Genomic DNA, 26,195 nt, shown 5'->3' on the forward strand with positions numbered 1-26,195 from the left:
AGTGTCAGGATTCATGTATTACCCTCACACTCACTCAGGCAATAAAAAATTCCTGACACTTGTTTCGTAAAATCAGGACTTCCTATCTACATTTTCACAGTATTTTTTATTCACGAAGCCAGTGTTTCTGCCAGAAATAAATGTTTGGGTATGGCACTATGGAACTGAATCCAACCACAGTCAACAGGGGGTATGGGGACCCCCCCCCCCCCCAAACAAAGAAAATCGGTTACATTTAGGGTTAGGGTTAAGAAAATCATACAAAAATAATAAAGAGCAATTAACTGGGATGAGTATGACAATTTGTATTTTCAGCTGAAATTAGCCAGGGTCCAGGGGGCCGCAGGTCCCTGGCCAGGTCTAGGGCAGAGCCCTGGTCAGGAGGGTTTTTTACAATCACATATAAAAGCACTCGATCACCACTGCAGAAAACAGTCGAAAATGGCGGTTGTTTTGCTCATAACGGCCTAGAACTGTAAGGGCTACGCTGATTGGTCTCAATATCTCAATTTTAGCCAATCACAGTGGTCGTAGTAAACAGTACCAAACACATACACACAAAGCTAGTTTTGTTTTATTGTCGTATACACATAGTGCGTCGAAATAAAAATGGCGGCCGCTACATTACGATAGCAGCTGCATGACGACCTCAACTTTAACTGATATTTCCACAGAGTGCAAGGCATATACCTATATTCTAAACCCCCCCCCCCCCCCCAAAAAAATTCTCAACGAATTTACACGTTTCACAGGATCGACCCTGGGGGTCCAAAATCCGCGGAAATTCTCATCCGTGAATTAATTTTGTCAAAAGTTTAACTTAAAAAAAAATCTGCAAAGAAATTTGGTATGGCGCCATACCCGTTTTACCTTCTGACAGAAACCCTGCAAACATATTTGCATTTATGGTAATCTCAGGACTGATGAGGAAGTAGTGTTAGCTCCCCTTACATGGTAAGCTAGGTCTGCTGCAATATTTATAACTTGTTTATTTGGTAAAGAGTTCTAAATTTACAATATATATCAGAATTAGTGTTAGAATCAGACTTAGGGATAGGATTATCATTAACTATGATTAAGGTCAAGAATTTATGGTTAGGGTTAGGATCGGGCAGGGCTTCTAGATTATGGTAGCCCCACTCCCATGGCTAGTGATATTCAAGGTTGGGCTAGTAAATAACTGCTACTGCCATGCCCAATGGCTAGTAAAAACAAAGTTGTTAAATGTTGCATTTTAGTCTATAATTTGGTCAATATGAATATCCTACCCCCACCCGGGTACCAGACGTTTCGCCTCCCAGCCAGTTCGCCCCCAGGTCTGTTCGCCCCCACTTGCATAACCAGTTCGCATCTACAAAGGTACCAGTTCGCCCCCAATCAGTTTGGGTCATGTTCCTGACCTGGAAAGTCATGAACATTTTATATTGGTCATGGAACGGCCTGAGTGTAATAAAGTTATGTTTGATATATCCATACATGTTTGTTCTGTGTTGAATACGAATGCCAGGCTAGGCAGATCAGGTCATAGGGTTTTATGTGCACATTCAGAACAAGCTGTTGTAGCACACGCCTGTCATGACAGGCCAGGCTAGGCTGGTTGTACGCGCTTTTATGGCCATTATCACGCGTTAACCTGTTAACTGTAATCAGTCATAGTGTTTTTATGGTTATTAATTAGTGGCCAAAAGAACCCCCATAATGCTCACCAGAAGAGGCCATATCGAATTGCTGTTCAAACCCCTCTTAGGTGTTAGCCGAAGATGCATAATCAGCATCAACAGTGTTCTCGCTGGGTGAAAATTAAAGGAGGGCGGCCGCTAGTACACAACGCGGCTTGTTTCCTTTGATGTCCAGTGTGCAGACTGATCGTTGTTTTTTGTGTGGAAAAAAGTGCATTTGGAAATAGCAGAGATAGGTGCTGGAAAATAAAGAGGGGCACTCAAAAATAAAGGAGGGTGGGGAACGTGAAAGGAGGGCGGCAAAATGGAATAGCGGGGCCATTATTTATAAATGGAGCAGCGAGAACACTGATCAAGGTTATGTAGCTGATTAACCATAGGAGAAGCCACGGTGACGTCACATGTTTTGATCACGTGGTACCGCGTGAGCTCTGGTAGGCAAGAAATCAGTTGACAATACTGGCATTAGTAGTAATGAACAATCGAATGTTTTTCCGTCAATTAAATCAGTGTAGACTAGTTTTGATGAATGGTATTTTGTCATGGTAATTTCATACATTGTTGTTAGATGCACAAGTCACTGTAGTAAGGATTATGAAATTAGTTTCATCAAATACAGTGGAAGCGAAACGTTGAACAGTTAAAGCTGACAACAATCAACTTTGCCCATCCCACAACGGAGATCGTCATTTTATACAAGGTTTGTTGTATGTTATTCATTCGTAATACTAATACACGTCAGTATTTATTGAAATGAAAAATTGAAAAGATAATAAAATAAAAAATAAAAATAATAAAAGCCCCCACCAAACTGACATGGAAACAAAGATGCCCTGTGAACAGTAGGCCTACCCAGTCAATCGACAAACGTTTTATGTAACTTTTTGACATTTTGTTTGTATTGACAGATCCATTATAGTGGGTAAAACAAAAATCTGAATATATTTTATATTGTGTTATGCTATAAAATATGTAGGTGGCTGGAGTATTTATATTTTTAATTAAATAACGGAGCTGTGTGTGTGTGTGCAATCAAGCATATATATATATTGTTTCATATGAAAATGGTTCTGAAATATTTCCATTTATTAATTATATTATATGTTATTTATAATGTTTTACTTTTTTTTTTATTGAAGAAGTGATCCACAGGTGTATTTGTAATGTGTAAGTTGATTTTTTAATAATAAAATAAAAGGTATAAACATTTCAGGGTGGGATATCAGATGTATTAAATCATTTGTTTTGGATTAAAAATAAATAAATAATAATAATAATAATAAAACTGGATATTGATCCACAAGTTGGTGACAGCCACCATATTTTATTAAAAACATAAATTATGTTACATGCATTTATTATATAAGTTATCTGAATTTGTTTGCAGCAAATAAAGAAAGAAAAGGGGAGCTGATTGTATTTATAAGTATTATTGTCATCAGTGACAGATGTCAATATGTCTTCACAAATACATTTATGTGTATTCAAACATTTCAATAATATTCAATATATATGTCCTTGACCAACATCTTGGGCTTACATGATACAATAAAAAAATGCTATAGTTACTAGTACTAATATGTACACAATATAAAACTTTCATACTTATATATCATAGAAATTTACCAATTTTAATTTTTTTTTCTAGGTATCGGTGATCCCTGTTTATGGACAAAAAGAGTACCGGCAACTCTTGGATGAAAAATGGGCCTTTCACGATGAATTAAGAGCGTTTAAGTTTTAGGGTGAATTAAGGGATGCTAAGGAGAACACTGGTATCAGATTCAGCGATTCTTTTCTACAGTATCTCATGTTTCTGTGCATAAGAAAGATACCAGAACTTTTTACACTGACTTTCCAAACTACCATATGCAATATTATTGAGGCTATTCAGTATGTGATGATGACATTAATAACACTTGGATTTAATCTTTTTTTTTACCAGGATCTCTATTTTCTAATAAAAACAGACTTTACAAAATCAATAAAATTATATCGAGAAACAATAGACAACACATATTTATTATTTTCTTTTTCTATTATCATTATAAACCAATGATCAAATGATATTTGCATTGTGTTAATGTATGTCTTAAATTAAACATTGTATTGTTACCATTTACAGTAATTTGTTGTTTTAACTGGTTTATTAATCAGGTTGAAAGTGATGGCCTTTGAAACTGTGCCTCTTGTCAAAGGTAACTGACACTGTTTTAGATTTGAAAGGAAGGAATCTTTTATTTAACAATGCACTCAAGTCATTTTAATTACAGATATATGAAGTCGGACATGTTTAGGGATCACACAGATAATATTAGGGAGGAAACCTGCTGCTGTCACACAATGGATTACTCTTTCCGATTAACAATAAAGGATCTTTTATATGCATCAGCCCACAGACAGGATAATAAATAGTGTAGCCTTTGTTACACCAGTTGTAGAGCACTGGCTGGAATGAGAAATAGCCCTATAGGACCACCAACAGGAATCAATTCTAGATCGACTGCGTATTAAACTATGTCCTGGCCTGCATGGGATTAGGCAATTAAAATATTAATGGCAATTTTTATGTATATATATATATATATATATATATATATATATATATATATATAAAATAATGCTACAAAATTTTCTGAAGATGAAACCGCATAGGTGAGGGACCAAGTAAATTTGAGATGTATCCGGTTTAAAAGGCTAAGTTCTGTACTAATATTTAAAAAGGGACGCTGTAGCTAGAGGGAGCAATGTGTGTGTGGTCATGGAACATGTATGGAAACTAAATTTATGTTCCTCCATTTTAATACAATGTGTTAATATGTATCCGATATCAGCAAGTTTAAGGAATAAAAAAGGACTTGATAAAATTAATAGTTTTAAAGTTTTTGTAAAGTTTTCTAATAAGATACTTGCTTAAATTTATTGTTGATGAAAAGCCTTACAAATGAACCAGTAGACAAGTCCGATGTGTTATATATATAACTACTGTCTATATATTGTCTACTGGTTGTTCATTTGTAACGAATGTTCATATATATATATATATATGTGTGTGTGTATATAATTTCCTTTAATAAAGTGTAGGCCAATTATTTCTTTTAAAAAGTTTTAAATAAAAAAATATAGGCCTACTTGTTTTATTTTATTATTTTTATTTGTGTGTGCGCGCGCTCGTTTGTAATGCTTTACTTGAAATATGGACCAGACGCTTTAAAAATACATGGACTAAAAATATTTATTCAGGTGAAAAGAAAAAGAAAAAAAAGGAAGTTTGCTATAGTTTTGAAATCGGTCAATCGTCAAATTTTATGGGTGGAAAGAGTACATGTATCTCCTCCATACAGGAGCTATGTAGAATAGCGTTCCCGTGTTACAAGCGGTAATTTAAGCACGTTTTGGCCATTCTTTGCTATTCACGCTACGCTAGTTCGCTTTGTTACTAATGGCCATTATGATAGACTTCTGCCTACCAGATGCGCGCGCATGCTGATACGTGACGTCACTTCCCTAAACACATGGCTTCTCCTATTGTTTTATTTCTTTCTTCTTAAAACAGATCATATCTGACAGGAATGGATGTTTTAATAAATGTTGATGATGTGGTTTGTGAAAAAATGTTGGTGTCTATGCTTATTCGGCACCCTACGTTTAATTACATCTGAAAAAAATATAACCCCATATTACAATTCTCATGATCAGTCCAAATTGTGGAAGGACAACAACCCCTCCCCTCTAAGAAAAGAAACACACACAACACACTTTAACATCCTCTAAAGAAACAGTACAATAATTGTTTAAAAGTAACAAATAATTGGGGGCGAACTGACAAATATTTTGGGGGTGAACAGGCCAGGGGCGAACTGGCTGGGGGGGGGGGGCGAAACGTCATGGATTGCCCCCACCCCACCCCTCAATCTCAGTGTTTTTAATCTCTATCTCTCTCTTTAGGTAACATCCGATTATTAGTAGTAAAATTGTATTAAATAAAGTATGGCTAGTGGATTTTTAATTGCGGCTAGTAAATTTTAAAATCTCTGATCCCATCATCCAGGACCATGAACCATGATCATCATCTGATCATGGCATTGGGCCGTGGCTAGTGGATTTTGTAAAAATTCTAGAAGCCCTGGGATCAGGATTTGCATTCCATTATCTAGAGAAAATTCGTAACACTACTCATACATTTCGAAAACGTTTTTACCTTTTTGTCCTAATGTATTCAAAAGGAATGATATAGCTATAAAAGTAGGTGCCGTTTGACGTATTCTTTAGTTTTACTCAAAAATGGAAAAGTGTAGCGGCATATTCGACATTAAATGTTCAATCGTGGAGACAAACGCTAAAATATACAAAATATTTGTAATATGATTTGAATAATATTACTTGAGTTAATCATTCAGCACTAGATTAAACAAATATACTGCTTTCTGTCCGCACAAAAGTAATTAAAACAGAATCCAAAACGTTTTGAAGTAGCCGCTGTCAGCCATGACACTATATGAGCATGCGCATTGCAAAAAGATATGTTTCCGATGTCAACATTGCTAGTTCCTGTTTGGACATGTGACTGTTGCGCGGCAAACAGAAATAGACTTTATACTAGGTCTCACTACACAGATGTCATCTGCCATTGAAACCCATGTTAAACTGCCCAACTTCAAGCGAAGATTGCCCATAGAACGGGTTCTCGTTGGCACTAACAACATACACCATTGCAAACATACATTATATAAGCATTTATATTCACTCCAAAAGGTCGATGCACAATATTACAAAATAACACGGGCAAAAATACAGCCAGGCTTACCATTAAACATACATATTGTTTTAATTCTTCACCATTTCCTAGAAGTGAATATGTGAACCATAACATGTGCCACAATTAGGAACTATAGTGGATGAACTCTCACCCGGAAGTGATCTGTGTAGTGAGACCATATATATATATATATATATATATATATATATATATATATATATATATATGTTGGAAATATTTAATGATACAGAATAAATCTAAAATAATAATAATAAGCTATTGGTATTATCGACGTCCAAAACTGCGTTCGGCTAACAACAAAAATAAAAGCTTTGAATACGGGATAAGATATATTTTTAAAGTTTTGTTTCTCTTTCTCCGATGCTAATTTTGGAACACATGCAGCAATACTAAATAAATAATTTGGATGAACATGGTATTTGTTTTAAATATGTATGTGTGGTTTGGTAAGCGCGTGAACAGGAATTTTTACGGAGGGTGGGGGGTTGGGGGGAGGGTCAGGATCTAGACTGTGGCGACTAGAAAATATATTTAGAATTTTTTTTCTCAGGGAGTGGGGCTAGACTTGCACGCGCATTTTTGTTTGATACATATAACTTCTTTTCTTTTGTTTGAAATCTAATTAAGTCACGTGTACATTATTGATCTCGGGTCGATCATTATAAATTTATCTTTTGATTACATGATCAGTGTCCGACTCTGTATCCTTACCAATTTTGCGCGTACTTGTATTTCACATACTAAATGAATCCAAATGTTATTAATGTAGGTATTTTTACTATAAATGTTCACAAGGCATGTAAAAATGGATATACTGTTCGACTTAAAAACGAATGTGTCCCGAGTCACGATTGAATTTTGAAAATGCTATATGCAAATTATGCTAAATTAAATCCAAGGAATACTAGCTATTGTATAGTACGTATATAATATATCGCAGTCAAGATATAACGGCCATTAGCTATACAACTTTACAATATATAAATTAATTGAAGAATAAACTTGTCAAGAAAGTGATCCCAATGGAGTGTCATCCAACTCTCGTAACATATACTATTAAAAAAAAAAGTAGTATATAAGCATACTAAAGTACTAATAAAAATTATACCCAGGTGATTTTCCAGTCTTACATATTAGTTATAAAAATACCTGGAATAAAAACCATAAAAATGTGTCAGTATTATCACGACCTGTTATGGTATTCAAACAACTGGTACCAAAAATTACAATAAATGATAGAAATATGAGATTGTATTTACAATTTTACTGCAAAACATATGTAATTTGAAACAGACTGTAACACCCAGTTTTATATTGAACACACCTGACACCACCCCTGTGCTTAGCTTAGTACTTGTGATTTCACCTGTCAGCTTTAATCAATATCAATCTGAGTGTTATAGTCTGTTCCAAAGTACATATGTCTTGCAGTAAAATTGTTAATACGTAAATACACCTCATATTTCTATCTATAACAGGTCATTTATTGTCATTTTTCCTACCGGTTGTTTGAATACCATAACAGGTCATGATAATACTGACACATTTTTATGGTTTTTATTCCAGGGATTTTCATAACTAATATATAAGACTGGAAAATAACCTGGGTTTAAATTTGATTAGTACTTTAGACGGGGAGGGGGGGGGGGGGGGGGGGGGTTCAGAGCGTCATTAGTCAACCAACATGACTTGATCCCACAATTTACCTATCACACCTCAGACGAAACATTTACCACTGACTCACTGAGCTACATCCAACCTCACATTCTTGACTGCACGGGTTAATGCTACACAATCTTTCAAACCATTTGAAGTTGTATATTCTTAAGTACAAGTATAAGTGCCAAATATATATGTATGTGTATATTCAGGGCACATTTGTGAACCTTTTTTTTGTAGTTGCGGACAATCTTGAATCCGAATCTGCATGTGTAATTTGATCAATATTATTATATTTTCTGTTTGTATTTCTGTGTATTTGGTTTGCTAATAAATACTAGATAGAAAATTATCTGACTGGTTGCTTTTTGCTTTATAAATAGAAATACAAACTATGCTAAAAAAAATAGACTAAAATGTGGACAGTTACAATCGCTGTCGTCAACAAAACGAGAGATCATTGCAAATCACCGAATAGGCAAAGATCCCCGCTCTAATATATTAATCATGTGTTTAAAGTTAAATACCTAAGTATAATTTACATAGATAATTTTCCAGTTTGTTGATGATAACAAATATTTCATATATTAATCAGTAAAACACATGCACAGTTCAGAAAGAAACCAAAACAGCACCCACGTTCAGTGTTTCGGTTAAATACTGGAAAATACCAGCTATTGTATAGTAATCGTTTAATGCATCAAATATAATACATTATATGTTAACTGCGATCCAAAACACAGTGTGTTCATCATTTTACCCTATTCTAAGGTCAAATATTTAATATTTAAGACAGTACATACATTCCGCATGCAGTCTTTGATATACCAGTAACGGGGCATGGTTTGGGAATAATGGTGCATGGGTTGGGAATAATGGGGCATGGGTTGGGAATAATGGAGCATTGGTTGGGAATAATGGGGCATGGATTGAGAATAATGGGGCATGGGTTGAGAATAATGGGGCATGGGTTGGGAATAATGGAGCATTGGTTGGGAATAAGGGGGCATGGATTGAGAATAATGGGGCATGGGTTGAGAATAATGGGGTATGGGTTGGGAATAATGGTGCATGGGTTGAGAATAATGGGACATGGGTTGGGAATAGAAGAAGAAAAAACCCCCAAATCCATCAGACGATCAATCAGGTAACTCATCAAACCTTTGGCGAGTGCTCTACCATATTTGACATTATTTATGGAAAAATCAATGCAGTTTATAATCAGTAGAACAGCCCCAGGCATAGATACTAAAAGATATATATTCCTAAACAGTTCTGTTATTTAGAAACATCAGACGTTTACAAAGGAGTTCTAATCTTACAATAGCTCATATACGTGGGGAATTTACCATTTGACAACAAAAATCTCATATGGTGTCATGGGCGTCAATCCGACTTTTAAAAGTGGGGGGTGGGGTGGAGGGGGGGGACGTGTTAGTGCGTTTACATTGTGTGCTAAACAAAAAAGTGGGGGGGGGGGGGGGGGGATTTATATAGATTGTCCTCCAGGGTTGAAAAGTGAGGGGGACACGTCCCCCATCCCCAACCGATTGACGCCCATGTATGGTGTTCTCGCCAAATAAGCAGAGCCTATGGAGTGTATTTAAAAGTGAAATAGTCAATGTCAGTGGCAAAAGGGCCTGAGCCTGTCATGAAACATACTCTCCAAAGAAAATGTTGAATTTCAGTTACTCAAATACCGAATATCCAACATTCTGAGCCCAACAACAGGGAAAAGTGGTAACTACCCTGTCTTTGGGGTGGTGCATATAAGAAAATCCCTTGCTGCTAATCGAAAAGAGTAGCCCATGAAGTGGCAACAGCGGGTTTCCTCTCATTATCTGTGTGGTCCGTAACCATGTCCGACGCCATATAACCATAAATAAAATGTGTCGAGTGCATCGTTAAATAAAATATTTCTTTTTTTCAAAGGATTTAGCCAGTGCACCACGACCGGTATATCAAAGGCCATGGTATGTGCTATCCTGTCTGTGGGATGGTGCATATAAAAGATTGCTGCTAATCAGAAAAAAGTAGCCCATGAAGTGGTGACAGCAAGTTTCCTTTCTTAATATCTGTGTGGTCCTTAAAGGGACATTCCTGAGTTTGCTCCATTGTAAGATGTTTTGGACTAATAAAATATTTCTACGATTAAACTTACATATTTATTAAATATATTTTCTTGTTTAGTACATCATTGTCTGTATATTCAGTATGTTTCTGGTCGTCTTAATATTTATAAGCCCAAACTGGATTTTGTCTTCAAATAATTTCGTACATACGAAAACAAATACTTTACGAAATAAAATGAAATTTAACCTAGTACGAACATTAGAACTATCAGAAACACGTTTAATATATAGCCACTAATATTTTATGCAGAAAAATATATTTGATATGTAATTACAATCGTTAAAAAGTCTCTGTTAGTCGATAACATCTCAAACAATGCAGGAAACTCAGGAATGTCCCTTTAACCATGTCCGATGCCATATAACCATAATTAAAATGTGTTGAGTGCATTGTTAAATAAAACATTTCCATTTCATTAAGGATTTAATCTTCTACATAGTGTTTCACCTTCATCAACCAGTTCACTCATATATACTGAACATTAGTTGACTGGAGATTTACAACAGAAGGCAAATATTCATTTTAACATTTATTTGGTACAACATCCAACAAAGTTATTTCACAAAATAATTCCATTCACAACATACAACAAAATAGGTCACTGACCATGACTCAATTGTTAAGAGTTAATACTGAATTGGTTCAGTATTATTATCTTATTTCAATGTAAATGTCCTATTTCAATGAATAGTATGTTATAGTGGTCCAGGTTATAGAACTTCCCATCTTCACTTGACGAAAAATTGAAAACTATCAGTCTACTAAATAAATATTTCTACAACTCTGGACATTTTACTCTTATGCTGGTATAAATATTGGTCCCTAATGTTAAACATTATCAATTGTTTTTTCTTTAGAATTTTAAGTACACAACAAATCAATATTTAATGATATAAAAATTATTATCTTTTTTCAATGTCCACAGGGGTTGAGGGGGTTGAGCTACATGTACGTTTGAACAGAATGTGACTCATATTTCACCGAGCTACCAATTCTGTAACACATAATGTGCTGTGAACAAAAATATAAATGTTCAAATCAAAATGTAAAACTTAACAACGTTCTGAATTTCCTTTCAGTCTACCGGGTATATAAAAAAAAAGAAAAAAGAAAAAAAAGGGAAATCACATTCATCATTATAGTACAGTTATATCAGTAATTTGAAATTAATCATAAAGTATTAATATAGACCTCTGACCAACATGATTATCTTTAAGCGCAATATTGTTAACAATAGCACATACATGTATATAGAAAGCTAAACAATATACCAAAGCTAGCTATTTTTTCTTAGCAAACATGTCTGTCTATTCTTTCATTTCGGAATCCATCACGGCAGGGGTCGTTTCATGAGTAATTGGAATGGTTCGCTCCTGTGGTGCTTCCAAAGCCAGCTTTGGTGCCTTTACGTTGAGCACTCCATCAGGACTCAAGGACGATGTCACCGTCTTTGGATCAACATCCTAAAAGTACAGTAGTCAAATCTTTTAGAAATTTTTCAAACTGGCATATCTAAACACATGTACTTTCTTATATAGGTTAAGTTCTTATTGTACATCTAACATATAACAGGGAACAATATTTATGTGAATTGTCATTCTGTTCGTGTGCCTGTTATGCAACTTTAAAACAACGCAAATTGCTGTTGTCAAACAATGCACACATTTATAGACAGTAACTTTAAGACTTGACAAGTTGCACATTAGGTCATAGGCGTATGGGCTCCCATTTTTGATGGGGGGGCAGGCCGATTTTTGCCTGAATTAAACAAAACTGCCCGAATCTGGATTACGTTTATTCATATTAGCATTACTGCACTTTGAATAAATGTTTTATCGTTTGTTTTTTGGCAGTATGTTTGCTTTTTGTATTTTCCAGAACATTCACTAGTTTGAAATAAGTCACTTACCTTGGGCAGGACATATCGTCTGGTAAATGACCTACAAACATAGCCGTGTTCATCCTCCTTTTCCTCGTGTTTTGCACTAATCACAATATGATTATCCACAGTTTTCACAGCTATTTCGTCTGGTTTGAAGTGTTGCACATCAATCTTGATGGAAAACTCTTTGTCACTGTTAGTCACCTGTAAATATTTTAAGTTTGCAATTGGTATTTTCAGTTAATTAATTATGACAGTTTTTCACTTTTTTAAATTTACAGCTGTTGACAAATTTATTTTACAAATATTTTCACTTTCAAAATGATACATTTAATTATTTAATGTTGTCTATAAATTAGTTTTGTCAATAAATTAATCCTGCCCCCCCCCCCCCCATTAATCTCAATGTAAGGGAGACAACTGTAACATCACATTATATTTATTAAGTCTGGACAATTTCCCTCCCCTCATCTCATAGTTCACTGATGATGCTAATATTTTATTACTGGAAAAACTTGTGCCGTCTAGAATAAAAAAAATATATATTTGTCCATTCCTCAATTTATGTTGTTGGTAACTTCAGGTAATTTGAGTTTAATAAACTGTCAAAATGTTATAAAATACCCTTTAAAAAAAAAAATCAACTTGTTTGAAAAGTGTCTTTATTATGTGAAAACAGTTAAATTGTATTAACAATTAGTTAACATTTTGTGCAATAAACAGGGCACAATATTTCACGCGAACCGCCGTTCTGTTCGCATGTCGGTTATGCAAAGTTAAATTTACACGAACCGCAAACTGGTTACGTCATGACCTGTACACGTTCAGAAATTATAACTTGCAAACTTCACGATTACAGGACGTTTATTCATGCAGACATACTGCTAATATTTCGACAAATGTTTGAGGCTGAATTTTAGATACTTGATGCACAGCAAATCAGTAAACAACGTTATTATTTCAAGAGTTGTAATTTGCAACTAGTCTAAAGTAAATGTTCAGTATGGAGTCGAGCCAAACGTTTTAAAGAAATGTGCTCAGACTGCTGGGGACGGCTAAATTATCTGCTGCTATTTTATCTCTAAAGGAATATATGTAGACATAATATTGGATTGCCTATAATTTTACATATGTTAAAAACAGTTATCCAAAAGTATCACAAAATTTGAAAAATACTAACATCGCATAATGAGCTTTAAAAAAACAAACATTTGGAACGTCACTGTAGTATAGAAGTACCATCGATAAAAAAGAAAGAAATGTTTTATTTAACGACGCACTCAACACATTTTATGTACAGTTATATGGCGTCAGACATATGGTTAAGGACCACACAGATTTTTGAGAGGAAACCCGCTGTCACCACATAGGCTACTCTTTTACGACAGGCAGCAAGGGATCTTTTATTTGCGCTTCCCACAGGCAGGATAGCACAAACCATGGTCTTTGTTGAACCAGTTATGGATCACTGGTTGGTGCAAGTTGTTTACACCTACCCATTGAGCCTTGCGGAGCACTCACTCAGGAGCACTCACTCAGGGTTTGGAGTTGGTATCTGGATTAAAAATCCCACGCCTTGACTGGGATCCGAACCCAGTACCTACCAGCCTGTAGACCGATGGCTAACCACGACGTCACCAAGGCCGGTGTACCATCGATAAAGTGAAGGTAGCATAGCCACCGCAAAACGCAAAAAGGAATCCCTCCAAATGATTATGTATATATTTCAAAGGCACAGTACGCATGTGCATAATGCAAAAACAAAATCCCGGAATAGGTAGAGGCTGTCTGTAATTGTTCTATAAAATATCCCCTTAAAATTGACTCGAAAAAAAGATTACAAAAAACTAAAAAACCTCCAAAAAGGCTCAGATTGCATCTACAGGCATCCTGAGTTTCTAACTTTTCACAGGGGGAGGCCCCCCGAATATCCCTGCTCAGGCACACCTTTAGCATGCGTAATGCTAAGAAAATTTCTGACTACGCCCCTGTATTTTGTTTCAGTACTGGGGCTGATATTCAGTTCTTTTATAATATTGTTAACTTTAGCAAGCATTAAAGAATTTTTTTTTTTTTTAAATGTTTTCTTTTGTATTTGTTTTAACATTATGTTTCAGCTAAAAACTATGTATTTAAAATATAATTTCAACGTAATTTTGAGGTAACCGATCAGGTAACCCACGCGTTACACAAATATCATATCACGTAACCAAACAATTGGTTACCTAGGTAAAAAACATGTGAACCGACTTCCAGTTCCCTCAGATTTCGATATATTGTCCCCTGAATAAATGATTATAGATTTTTCCAACTAATAAATTTTCAATTAATTTAAACAATAGCATCACCATAAACACCTCAGCACATTTGTAAACTACAGATATTTGGTCTTTTCACTAGTCTGGTTTATGTGCTGTAAACCAAATTTGATGACCGATACATTCGACTTGTGTCTAGCTCATACAAGAAACCCCCCATAGCCAATACAAACCAACAACAAGGTAATCACGAAGGACTGGTGGGATCAAGGGAGGGGTTATCTGAAGCAAACTTGCCTTGTTCATTTGCAACATTATTACACAAAATCAAACTCCTTTAAAACAAATTGCAACCATCACTATTTATTACAAAGAAAATAATGTGGCTTGTGCCACCCCCCCCCCCCCCCGAGACAATCCCCTCCAGATTACTTTAGTGAGCCTGAGCAAGCATGTTAACATGGGACACGTTGCAAGTCTGTTAGGCTTACATGCATTTTAGTTTAGGCTTAGGACACACACGTGGACATAACTTTTAGACCTTCGTTCAAAATTTTATGTCAAAATTGGGGGGTTTCTTCTTTGTCTTATTTTTTGGACTGTCCTTCTAAAATGCTCGAAATTATATAAATATTCAACCGAGCAATCTATTCCTTTTTATTTTTGGCTAGTTAACTTTTTAATTCAAAAAAATATATATTTATCTTTTTCACCAATTGCTATTCCAAAATTCTGTCCACTTTCATTTCAATACCTCATAGATTGTGCCTGGTAGAAATGTGCTTGAACCTTAATTGGATATAGGCACCTTAATATATGTTATCCAATAAAGACAACCGTTTATATGAATAAATCTAAACTTTTATGAGGTTCATATCTTGTGGTAACATAGACGAATAAAATATTTCAAAGCGGCGTGTTCTAGGCCTACATACCAAAACTATGAACATCAAATTTTACTGGAAGATATTAGTAATAGGACAATATCTGATCAAAAGAATGCACAACAGCCTGAGCATACACAAGACTAATAATTGTCGTCCTCGAAGTGTTTATATTTTATTTGTTCAGTGCACATTGAGTGAATTATTTAAAAGTTTTTTAAGATCCACATCATCATTGAACATGCAGTCACTTTTCACACCCTTGTTTTGGCTTCACACACATGAAATATAACATATCCAAGATAATTTTTTGTTATGATATGTCTAATGCTACTTCTTATTTGTTTCATTTTTTAAAAATTAAATTTAATATTTGGTCCAAAATTAAAAAAAACAAACCTAATAAAAAAAATGAACACCCCCCCCCCCCCCCAAAAAAAAAATCCACTCCCCAAAACCATACCGACTGTAAACAGCATTGTCGGCTCAATATAGAACTTAAACAGGGGTTGAGGTAAGTAGACCGGTTTTTATTTTAATGTGACGAAGCATTGCAATAATATAGCTAATTTTGATTTTGAATGACGTCAATATTCCAATAACATCGCTTTACATCTCCTTACAATAATAATAAACTGGGTGCACGACATTTCAGTTTTCTGGTGCAGGACTTTTTTTGCTGAAAAATTCCATTGCAAAATATTTTGTTCGATAATTACTAACATAGGCCTACTTGCTTGTGTTTGAAAAAAAAAAGTGTAATAAAAAAAATTGGGCCTATGGATCTGAAGTGAAATTACGTTAAGATATGTATTACTTTTTATTGAGTACGAAGCCAAAACAAGGGTACGAAAACTGACTGTCTTCGACCTTTTCTTCTGCTTTTTTCTTCGGGCTTGGTGCTCTTTGGAATGTTTGGGTGTTATGTATTTATGTAACTGCCAATGGTTAATCTGCCTACCTCACTCATGCCCGTCTGCTGACGTGGTCGTAAAACACGGGGTTGCACCATCATCCCGCGGTACACCTCCGGTAAGTGGAAATCGTCGTCTGTCAAAGCCATGCCAAACTGCTGATCGAACAGTCGGGATGGCGTCTGCACGTTAAACCAAGGATCATCCCAGATGCTGATTGAACGATTTGGATACAGAGCCCGCAAAAGATTCGACATTTTGTGCTTCTTTTTTGTGCTGTCAGTCGATAAGGGAATAAAGGCTTTCTTGCGAACACACAGCTTTACCCAAATTAACTTTCGAAAATAGTAAACTCCACTGAGGGTGCACCGCAAATCCACAGTTTTTATATAGACCACCAGGAAATCTATCGAATTCGAGAATGTTCGCGATGGATAATTATGCATGGGTCAGTGTCAAGGAAGGTCAACACGACCGTATCAAGAATGCAGCTACTGGCCGTTGTAAACATCAATATCGTACAAAATGTGTTGCTATGCACATAAAGGTACTCTTAACTAACATGCGGTTTAGGCCTATTATAACACACATAGTAAACATGTATGTTATTACTGATGTAGGCATATTTCAAATTTAATAATATTAATACGCTTTATAAAAATTTTGTGTCCTGTCCCAACTTAAAATCGCACTGATTTCAAACTGGGTCGTTTACATATGGAACATGCCAGTAATTTTGTGACACCCGCTATGGCAATATCGTTTCTGACTGATAACCAGGTCGGTCTGCGCATATTAAATTAATCAAATGACTTTATTGAAAAACATTTAATTTTTTTTTTATGAAACTAAAAGAAGAAAAAACATTTTAAACCACAATAGATGAATAAATAAATAATAAACTTAAAACATAATAAAAAATGGGAGTTGAGGTGTTTCAAGGAACCTACAGAGCGAGAGAAAGAGAAAGAGAGAGAGAGTGAGAGGGTGGGGGGGTATAGGTGAGTTGTACATTCCTGTCGTCAATTACCTGTGTGCAGGGTGAGCACGAGTGGGGTGATTTTTTTTTTTCAATATATTTTCTGAGTAACATATAACTCGACCCATCCTAAAAAACCCAAAACAAAACAATATATATATATATATATATATATATATATCCCTCGTTCACCACAGAACAGACCTCTGTGCTGTGGGTAATTAATTTCACTTTAAGTTAAAACGGCACTGACGTAGCCAGGATTTTATATTGGGGGGGGGGGGGGGGGGGCACTGTATGTATGTAGGATTTTATAAAATTTAATACAGTTAGTTGTAAAAACAAGAGAAAAGGTTTGATTGGGGGCGTGTCCCTCCCCTCTCGCTACGCCACCGGTAGTGATTGCATGACAATATACTGACATAATTATTTACACATATACCACATTAATAATTCAACATCCGATGGTGTTTATTACACAGGGTAAACTGACCATATCTTGACCAAGTCCTAATTACGACATCAAATTTAATTTAATAAAGGGAACATATGGTTAGAATATAATTGGAATAAATATTCAGATCTGCCGCTATCAAAACTATATGATTGATAGTTTGTTTAGACATGCTCATTCCGCTGAAAAACCGAAGTCTGAGACTGGAAGCCCCCCCCCCCCCCCCCCCCCCAGTTTAGCCATATGTGCAGCTGAATAATTGTGTACATTTTCTTGCAAAAAACAATAGTTCATGTTTACTGTTGTATCCAGCCACTCACTGTTCTAGCTTTTTATCTTAGAACAAACATTCAATTAACGTTCAAAATATAGAGGATATTTCATGTTTTTTTTGTCAAATATGATTTGTATCTCATATCGTGAAGTTTGCAATCATATTTCAGGAGACGCGCGACGAGTGCGATATGATTGCAAACTTCACGATATGAGATACAAATCATATTTGACAAAAACAAAACAAAACAAAAAATAAACAAACAAAACATGACATTTTCTATTTATTATATAACTTTTGGCAATTTATCCTTCTTTTTAAAATGCCAGCAGCAAAATAGTTCCGGCTTTCTTACGGTGAAGATAACACTTTCTACAGTGACGATAACACATTTTAGAGTGAAATAGTGAAAATTTCACTCTAAAATGTGTTAACTTATTATCACTGAGTGACTGATAACACTTTTATTTCACTGATATTTTAAGATATTTCACTAAATGTTATATAATAAAAATAAATATTTAGTTGTAAATGTATGACATTTGTTTGTATCGCAAGTAAACATTTCACCTAATCTCGACCACGTAAAAGTCCTACTGACGATCATGGTCAAGTCGGATGGTCGAGGTTGGGTCAAATGCACTCACTGTCCAATGTTTAAATATACGTTGGCTATGCTAATACCATTACACATAGGCATTATAAATATAAATGTCCCTTTGTGTGTATTCCTGTCTTTAGGCTACTAGTATGTCTCTGTTAAGGTGAAGGCGAGACATAGCCCAGTGGTAAAGCCCTCGCCTGATGTGCGATCGATCTAGGTTCAATACCCATCTGTGGGCCCATTGCGCTATTTGCATTTTCCTAGATTTGATCTATTGATACCATACACAAATATGTGTTGACACGACTGCTGCAGTACCGAATATGGGCCTAATTCAGTTTCTGGTGTTTTCTAGTTACAAGTTTGCTTTTGAAGAACTTTAAAAAAATAATCTTTAGACGTATAAAACAAAACATGACAACCTACAGCATATTATATTGCTTTATTTATACAAAATTTTACTGATAATTATTACAGCAGATAGAAAAATAAAGTAAACAAAACGAATCTAAACTAAAACAACCTGTATAAAACGTAACAAATAACAATGTATCAAATCTCTACGCGACTTGTACTTTAAATTAGTTAAATATTAACATGAATCATTAAGACAAAACCATGACACAACACGTAGCTTCATCCTATATTTAATCTTCATAAACTGGTGTACTGGTACTCGGTGGTGGATCCACAAAATCCATTTAGGGGGGCCCCAATGACATGTGGCTGAATACCACAAATATTCCCGAAGGGATTCCTCGGATTCTCCAACATAACAAATGAAAAAACAAAATCGATTCGCCACTGATACTGGTACTCAGCTTTTTCATTTAGGAATCATCAGCAATGTTCCAAAATGAAAACAATGTAATGGAAACTATATGAATACAACATCAACGGATGGATGGATGTTTAACAACACTCCGACACCAAACTGCACACTGACTATTTGGTATCACCGAAGCAAGAGAAATATTGTTTTATCGTCTTCGGTTCCATTACTAATCGGTGTCTTCATCGTTAGAAGGTTCAGAAGTTGTCTCATGGGTGTCTTTATCCTTAGAAGGTGCAGCATTTGTCTCACGGGTATGTTTATCCTTAGAAGGTGCAGCAGTTGTCTCACGGGTGTGTTTATCCTTAGAAGGTGCAGCAGTTGTCTCACGGGTGTGTTTATCCTTAGAAGGTACAGCAGTTGTCTCATGGGTACATATAATTGTTATGCTCTCTCTCCTTCGTGCTTTTATAGTGAGTACCCCATTCCTACTCAAGGTGGAAGTAACATCTTGGGGGTCCACATCCTGCAAAATAATTGGTTTGTGTTAATGTTATCTTTACTTTGTACTAGAGTTTATTGGTGCAAATTTTGCTTAAATGCAAATATTGTCGATTGAAATGATACAGTAAAACACTTCAGAGAAATTATTCAACATAATGATCCTGGAAGTAATATTATACTGGCCTGGGTAATCTGACCGTAAGAGACAAGACGGACAATTGGATAGTGTTATATATATATATATATATATATATATACTGAAAGGCCAAAAGAAACTTTACCATTTTCAATTTGGAATTTAAGAAAAAATTAATTGTTTTTAAAAAGTAACTCAATCCAAAACACACAGCCCAAACACAACAATAATGTATGCAGAAAATTATACCCGCCCACTGCACGTTTTGGGTGGAACACACAGAAAAGTGAAAAACTCGTGCACTATGAACAACAGCAATTGCACGTGCAATAAGGGTATAAAAAAGGTTTAGACGGCATGTCAGACATCCACACAGAAAAAAAAAAAAACCCCACCATAGGAATGCCATGACTGACACCAGAACAACGCGAGAGAGCCCTAGGTATGATACAGATGGGAGCCACTCATGCCCACATCGCCAGAACCTTCGGTTGTTCCCGTGTTACTGTTACAAACTTGATGCAACGCTACAGGCAAACAGGGCAGAAATCAGACAGGCCAAGAACAGACAGACCCAGGGTGACTTCGCCCCGTGATAACCGGTACTTGCGTACCTTGCCTCTACGAAATCGCTTCCTGACAGTGACGTCATCAGCAACGAATGCCTTAGGTCACAGGGTTAGTAGACAGACTGGCCAGGCGACTCAGGACTCATGGAATAAGGGCTTACAGACCATATAGAGGACACTTACTGACACCACAATATCGTCGTTTGAGATTGACATGGGCTAGGACTGTACGACGTTGGCAGCGACGTGATTGGCTGCGGGTTCTTTTTCACTGATGAAAGCCGATTCTGTTTGTTCAGAGTTGATGGAAGACAGCGTGTGTACCGCCGTAGGGGAGAACGAGTGGCGGCTTCTTGCGTTCAGGAGGTCGTGCCATACGGTGGAGGGAGTGTCATGGTGTGGGGAGGTATCTGTGCACAGGAAAGGACACCATTGGTCATCGTTCATGGAAACTTGACAGCTCAACCTTACAGGGATGACATTCTTCGTCCAACTGCAATACCATTTCTCCAACGGCAGCCACGTGGTGTCATTTTTCAGCAAGACAACGCCAGACCTCATACAGCCAGAATCGTATAGAACTTCCTTAGAGCCAACAACGTAAACGTGTTGCCGTGGCCTGCACGCTCCCCAGACATTTCCCCCATAGAACACCTCTGGGATGTTTTGGATCGCCGTGTTCGACAACGACCACACCCTCCAGCCAGCCAACAGGAACTGATCCAGGCCCTTCAAGAAGAATGGCAACGTGTCCCACGTGACCTCATCAGAAGACTGATTTTTTTCTATGCGTCGGAGAATTATTGATTGTATTGGGGCAAGGGGTGGTCATACACGCTATTAATGTGACTTGTTATTGGACTTGAGTGATTGTCTGTATGCTTTGCATGTCGTCCATGAAGTTGAAAGCTCGATTTGTGTACGCCACCTCGCTTTGGGAAAATGTGACGTCATTATCAGATGCTGAATGACACTCATTTTTAGTTATGTTAATGATGACATATTGATCTAGTCAATATATTTTACCTCATGCGACTATCTTTTGTTGTTTTTACACCAGAGTGATTTAAAACTGGTAAAGTTTCTTTTGGCCTTCAGTATATATATATCATCGGCTATTGGATGTCAAACAATTGGTAATTTTGACAGATAGTCTCAGAAAGGAAACCCGCTACATTTTCCATTAATAGCAAGGGGTGTTTTATATGCATCATCCCACATACAGGATAGCACATACCCCGGCCTTTAATATACCAGTCGTGGTGCACTGGCTGAAACCAGACATAGCCCATTGAGCCCACCGACTGGGATCGATCTTAGACCGACCGCGCATCAAGCGAGCGTTTGACCACTTGGCTACGTGCAGCACGACTGTTATATAATGCTCTCGCGTACTCTGTCCGTAAGAGAACAAAACGGACTTTTGGGCAGTTATAATGTTCCAAGATAGCATTAAATTAAGTCTAAATGTCCGTCTTGCTGTCATGCTGTCAACGTACTCGGACTATATAGTATCAGCTAGGTACTGTATATCTAAATTTGTTTAAACGGTATTACAGGTGAATAAGGCAGCATAAATGTTCTTCTTTAACATTCCAGACCCCCCCCCCCCCCCCCCCCCAGTATTCAGTGTTCACTACCTCAGTCGTTCAGTTATAAAACAACCTACAGTTTTTGCCATGAGTGAAATCTTATGTCACTCTCGAGCAATCAGGTGGTTTTAAATAAAATTTATTTAAACTATTACAAGGCTGCCAGTTTGCCACTCTCCTAAAATTGTACAAGGCGAGTTTGGAGGGGAGCGTCAATAATCACTCGCCTTTCCTGGCGAACACTGAATAATATTATATATGTATGTGTTTGGGTGTCATTTGTATGCCTCCCCATCTTTTACCTTGGGCAAGTCATACAGCCTGGTAAACTCTCTACAGATATATCCATGTTCATCTTCTTTCTCCTCGTGTTTGGCGTGGATCACCAAACGGTTATCCACGGTTTTTACGTGGATATCATCGGGACCGAAGTGCTGCAGATCAAGTTGTACACAAAACTCATCATTCGTAGTTTCCTGTCAACAATTTGCCAAAGAAAGTAATTGTAAAAGTAAAAAAACAACAACAACCCTCTCCCCCCCCCCCCCAAAACAAAACAAAAATATAATTTAAAAAAACCCAAGACCCCCCACCAACAACACAAAAACAAACAACAACACCCCACAGTTTGTAACATGAATAGTAACAACAGTGTCAAATTTCCAGAAGTATTTGTTTTATTTTTATTTATTTATATTTAATTTTAATTTCTTTTTACCTAACGCACATGACAATCTATTATTTAATTAGTATTCAAACTACCGTGAGCGAATTTTAAAAAATACTTTTAACCTTTGTTTAATCATTAAAACAAACAAACAAAGAAACAACACCAACAAACAAAACAAAACAAACAGGGGCGTTCCCCAATCGAGAAAAATGTTTGTCTTTTTCTCAATATATTTTACGGGGGAGCATAACTCGACACCCCTATACACTTCGTTCGCCATATTCTGTGAAAAACAACAACGAACAAAACAAAAACATAACATACTTTAGTCTTTCCCACTTGGAGCGCCGTTTTCATACTACAGTGTTTGTGCTACAAGTTATTTATTTCTCAGCTGATTGTTTTCTAAATTACAGACATAAATAGTATGTTGGGTTTTTTTTTTTTGTTATTTCCAAAACAATTTTACTTTTTTTTCTTACATCAAATATAACACAAATTATATACAAAAGAAAACAACAAAACAAAAACAAAGCCACATTGTTCATGGAGGCTGGGACGGACTATTAGGCCTATCGCTCACTAGTATATATCTTTCTGGGACCTTGAAAAATGATGGTAGACTTTGTCCGGATACGATTAGACTTTTTTTTTTGACCCGCGGCTCCCCTGATAAAAATACTACCAGTGGCGGATCTAAAGTGCGTGTGCGGGGCGGGGGCGGCGCCTGCCCTATATTTTGTGATGTTGGAGAACCCGATGAATACCTTTGGGAACGAGGCATATTTCAAAAGTGGTCAACACCAGGCCAATTTTTTTCTTCAAATTAGCAGCTAAAACTAAATTTTGCCTTCAGTAATTAAAAACATGTATATAATATGTGTGTGTGTGTGTGTGTGTGTGTGTGTGTGTGTGTGTGTGTGTGTGTGCATGTGGTATAAAATTATACTGATGAAATGTATGACATTTTATCTCCATCCGACACCAAAACTAAAGTGCCTATAGAACACAAAGGGTTATTCAGAGAAGTAAATGAGCTAATCTAGATTCCAATCATATTTCTTGGTTATGAAAAAACCCAAAAAACATTAGTTAATCAAAGTTCCATGATATACTTTTGATATAATATTGCATTGATTTTTATCAATGTTCCACACCAAAACTATTTAGACTTCAGTAAGTCAAAATGGGTTAATTTAGGAATTTGGTATTAATGCAGCTCCTGCTTCATACAAAACTATATTACTTTACTTCCTAATCCGAATGACTTAAAAGGAATATTAGGGCAAAGATTCAAATTCCATCCGACACCAAAACTAGTATTTTGAAATATGCCCAACTTTTGTAGTCTTCGGTAACATGCCATCCCCCCCCCCCCCCTCCCCCAATGGATACCACTGACTACAGACCTCGTCTGTTCCCGTTTGATTTGGTGGCATACACTGAGGATCCATCAGCATCGTATGAAACATACTGCGTAGAAAGCGTTCATCGTCAGTCGGTCATGTGCCAACTGTTGCTCTGGGAGACGGACAATGGAGACGGCTCGTCTAAGATATCGTAAGATGGATGGCGAATGTGCAGCACCTGGCCTGGTGTTTATAAAACTTTTAGAGTCTACACTCGAGACTCTAACAGAGTCTGAGACGTGAACGTCATGGCAACGCCATACAAATTGTATGTATGTGACGTCATTAAAGATGGAGTTTGGACTCTAAAAAAGTGTTATAAGCACGGACCCAGGATTCGATCAACCCTTATGGAAAGTTAGCTGGTAAACTATAGACACTCCTAATGGGCCAATCAAATATTACGTAACGCTCGAGGATGAGGGTGTGTGTAAGTCAAAACGTTATGTAGCTTTACACCCACCCACCCACCCCTGTACATACAATACAATACAATACAATCTTTATTGCAACAATGGTTGCAATACATATTGTATTGTATTAATTGTATGTACAGGGGGTGGGTGGGTGTATATAACAGCGTTATGTGACGCACTTTTAAAGAATTTTTTTATTACTAAAATCTTATTTTGTTTTGTGTTTTTCGTAAATGCTCTGTCACAACGACAATATAATAATATTTAACGTACATAGGTATTCATAGCTAGGCGTATACATACAGTATATACTGTATAAGGATTATAAATCGAGTTGAAATGCGTATAGATCTGCGCTTTTCCACTCTCCCAAATAGCAAGCAGTACGTTAGAATTATATTACACCCGTCGCATAACTTGTTTGTGAATGGGGGGGGGGGGGGGGTCTCCAAACGTTACGTAATATTTTGGAGATGTAGGGTCTAGCGTTATGGAGCGTGATTACAGGGGTGGGGGGGAGGGTCTAATTCTGACAAAAATGGCGTTTCGTAATATTTGAACGGCCCCTAAAACCAACGAATAATGCGAAGTCTTATTTACCGCTGTCTACCCAAAAAGGCTAGACGAGAATGTTCGAGGCTATTCGTGTAACTTCAGTGGTTGGGGATTCCCCTTACACATGGGTCGACTTTCGTTTCCTCATCACAATGTTATGCCAACACAGCGAATTCAATTACTGTTCGGAATAGGTACGTCCCGTAGCGCAATATAATCCGACATATGAATTAAATATATCTCGCCTACCGAAAACGTATTCGGTGTCGCTGATAGGTGCATCCATAAGCGTACGAGCCTGGGGTGGGGGTGAGGACCAACTGCTGGAGCAAAACCTCAAATTCGGGCGAAATGATAGAGATATGAATTCGGGCAAAATGTGCAATCTGATTAAAATTAGCTCTAGTATGGTCTACCAGTAGATCTAACAGCACTGCGTGGACTCCCATGTCCAGGTGACATTTCACATATAAATAACAATTTAAATATCGACCAATTACACTTCGCCTTTTATAGCGTTATTCGGGAGCATACAAATTCTAAAAATATCGGGCCAATCTAATTAAAATTAGCTCCACTATTACATGTAATAGTGGAGCTAATTTTAATTAGATTGATATCGGGCGAGACTATTTATGCAATAGACGAACTTGTTGGTCTATTTCAACATTGAAAAAACAGGGGGAAAAGAGCAGTAATAAACTCTGGATTGTAAACTAGTATAAACAGATTTTATGGCTATACCATCACGGTTTTTTCGGGGTTTTTTCGTCTTGAAACGAATTTTATATAAAATTTTATATTGAAATTAGTTTCCTGCATACTTCGTAATTCAACCGAATCATTTCGTATATCCTCGGCATAATCCCGAATGTTTTCAAATTCTTTTCAAATCACTGCATTCCCAGTCTGAAGCTCGTCACCGTAAGACGAGTTTGTGCACACTGCACGTGCTTTCGCGGCTCAACTTGGGCAGGGCCGAAGCTAGGATTTTTTGTTGGTGGGGCGGGGGGGGGGGGGGGGGGAGACTGAGTAGTTAATAGTCTAAAACTCCTTAAACAGTTAAGAAGAT

General features: G+C 36.6%; 3 protein-coding genes across 4 annotated transcripts in view; all 3 read right to left on the reverse strand.

Moving 5' to 3' along the window:
* Positions 1 to 6,268, reverse strand: part of LOC121371481 (centrosomal protein CCDC61-like) — a 48,010-nt gene extending 41,742 nt beyond the window's left edge. Inside the window, exon 1 of one of the 2 annotated variants that reach the window (XM_041497408.1) lies at positions 5,881 to 6,268. The gene's annotated coding sequence lies outside the window, so the exon portion shown is untranslated. The remainder of the gene's footprint in view (positions 1 to 5,880) is intronic. The other variant, XM_041497407.1, reaches the window with a different exon arrangement.
* Positions 6,269 to 10,767: 4,499 nt separating this feature from the next.
* LOC121371483 (alpha-crystallin B chain-like) lies at positions 10,768 to 16,618 on the reverse strand. The gene is made up of 3 exons (XM_041497409.1): positions 16,237 to 16,618; positions 12,161 to 12,337; positions 10,768 to 11,714 (listed from the first exon to the last, which is right to left on the reverse strand). The coding sequence occupies exons 1-3, from the start codon at positions 16,444 to 16,446 to the stop codon at positions 11,559 to 11,561; spliced, it is 543 nt and encodes a 180-aa protein (XP_041353343.1). The 5' UTR covers positions 16,447 to 16,618; the 3' UTR covers positions 10,768 to 11,558.
* Positions 16,619 to 18,927: 2,309 nt separating this feature from the next.
* On the reverse strand, positions 18,928 to 24,410 carry LOC121371484 (alpha-crystallin A chain-like). The gene is made up of 3 exons (XM_041497410.1): positions 24,153 to 24,410; positions 22,376 to 22,549; positions 18,928 to 19,798 (listed from the first exon to the last, which is right to left on the reverse strand). Exons 1-3 carry the CDS (start codon positions 24,213 to 24,215, stop codon positions 19,502 to 19,504), a joined length of 534 nt encoding a protein of 177 aa, XP_041353344.1. The 5' UTR covers positions 24,216 to 24,410; the 3' UTR covers positions 18,928 to 19,501.
* Between the last annotated feature and the right edge of the window lie 1,785 nt (positions 24,411 to 26,195).

Source organism: Gigantopelta aegis, chromosome 4, assembly GCF_016097555.1.
Source record: "Gigantopelta aegis isolate Gae_Host chromosome 4, Gae_host_genome, whole genome shotgun sequence".
Taxonomy (NCBI): domain Eukaryota; kingdom Metazoa; phylum Mollusca; class Gastropoda; order Neomphalida; family Peltospiridae; genus Gigantopelta; species Gigantopelta aegis.

What these genes read in the sequence shown, in the direction of transcription:
- LOC121371483 (XM_041497409.1), bottom strand. Translation starts at nt 16,446, where the DNA reads ATGTCGAATCTTTTGCGGGCTCTGTATCCAAATCGTTCAATCAGCATC. An exon ending in AGCAGACGGGCATGAGTGAG is followed by an intron (nt 12,338 to 16,236) that starts GTAGGCAGATTA and finishes AAATATTTACAG; the next exon opens with GTGACTAACAGTGACAAAGA. An exon ending in GACGATATGTCCTGCCCAAG is followed by an intron (nt 11,715 to 12,160) that starts GTAAGTGACTTA and finishes CTGTACTTTTAG; the next exon opens with GATGTTGATCCAAAGACGGT.
- LOC121371484 (XM_041497410.1), bottom strand. Translation starts at nt 24,215, where the DNA reads ATGTTTCATACGATGCTGATGGATCCTCAGTGTATGCCACCAAATCAA. An exon ending in ATCAAACGGGAACAGACGAG is followed by an intron (nt 22,550 to 24,152) that starts GTCTGTAGTCAG and finishes AATTGTTGACAG; the next exon opens with GAAACTACGAATGATGAGTT. An exon ending in GGCTGTATGACTTGCCCAAG is followed by an intron (nt 19,799 to 22,375) that starts GTAAAAGATGGG and finishes ATTATTTTGCAG; the next exon opens with GATGTGGACCCCCAAGATGT.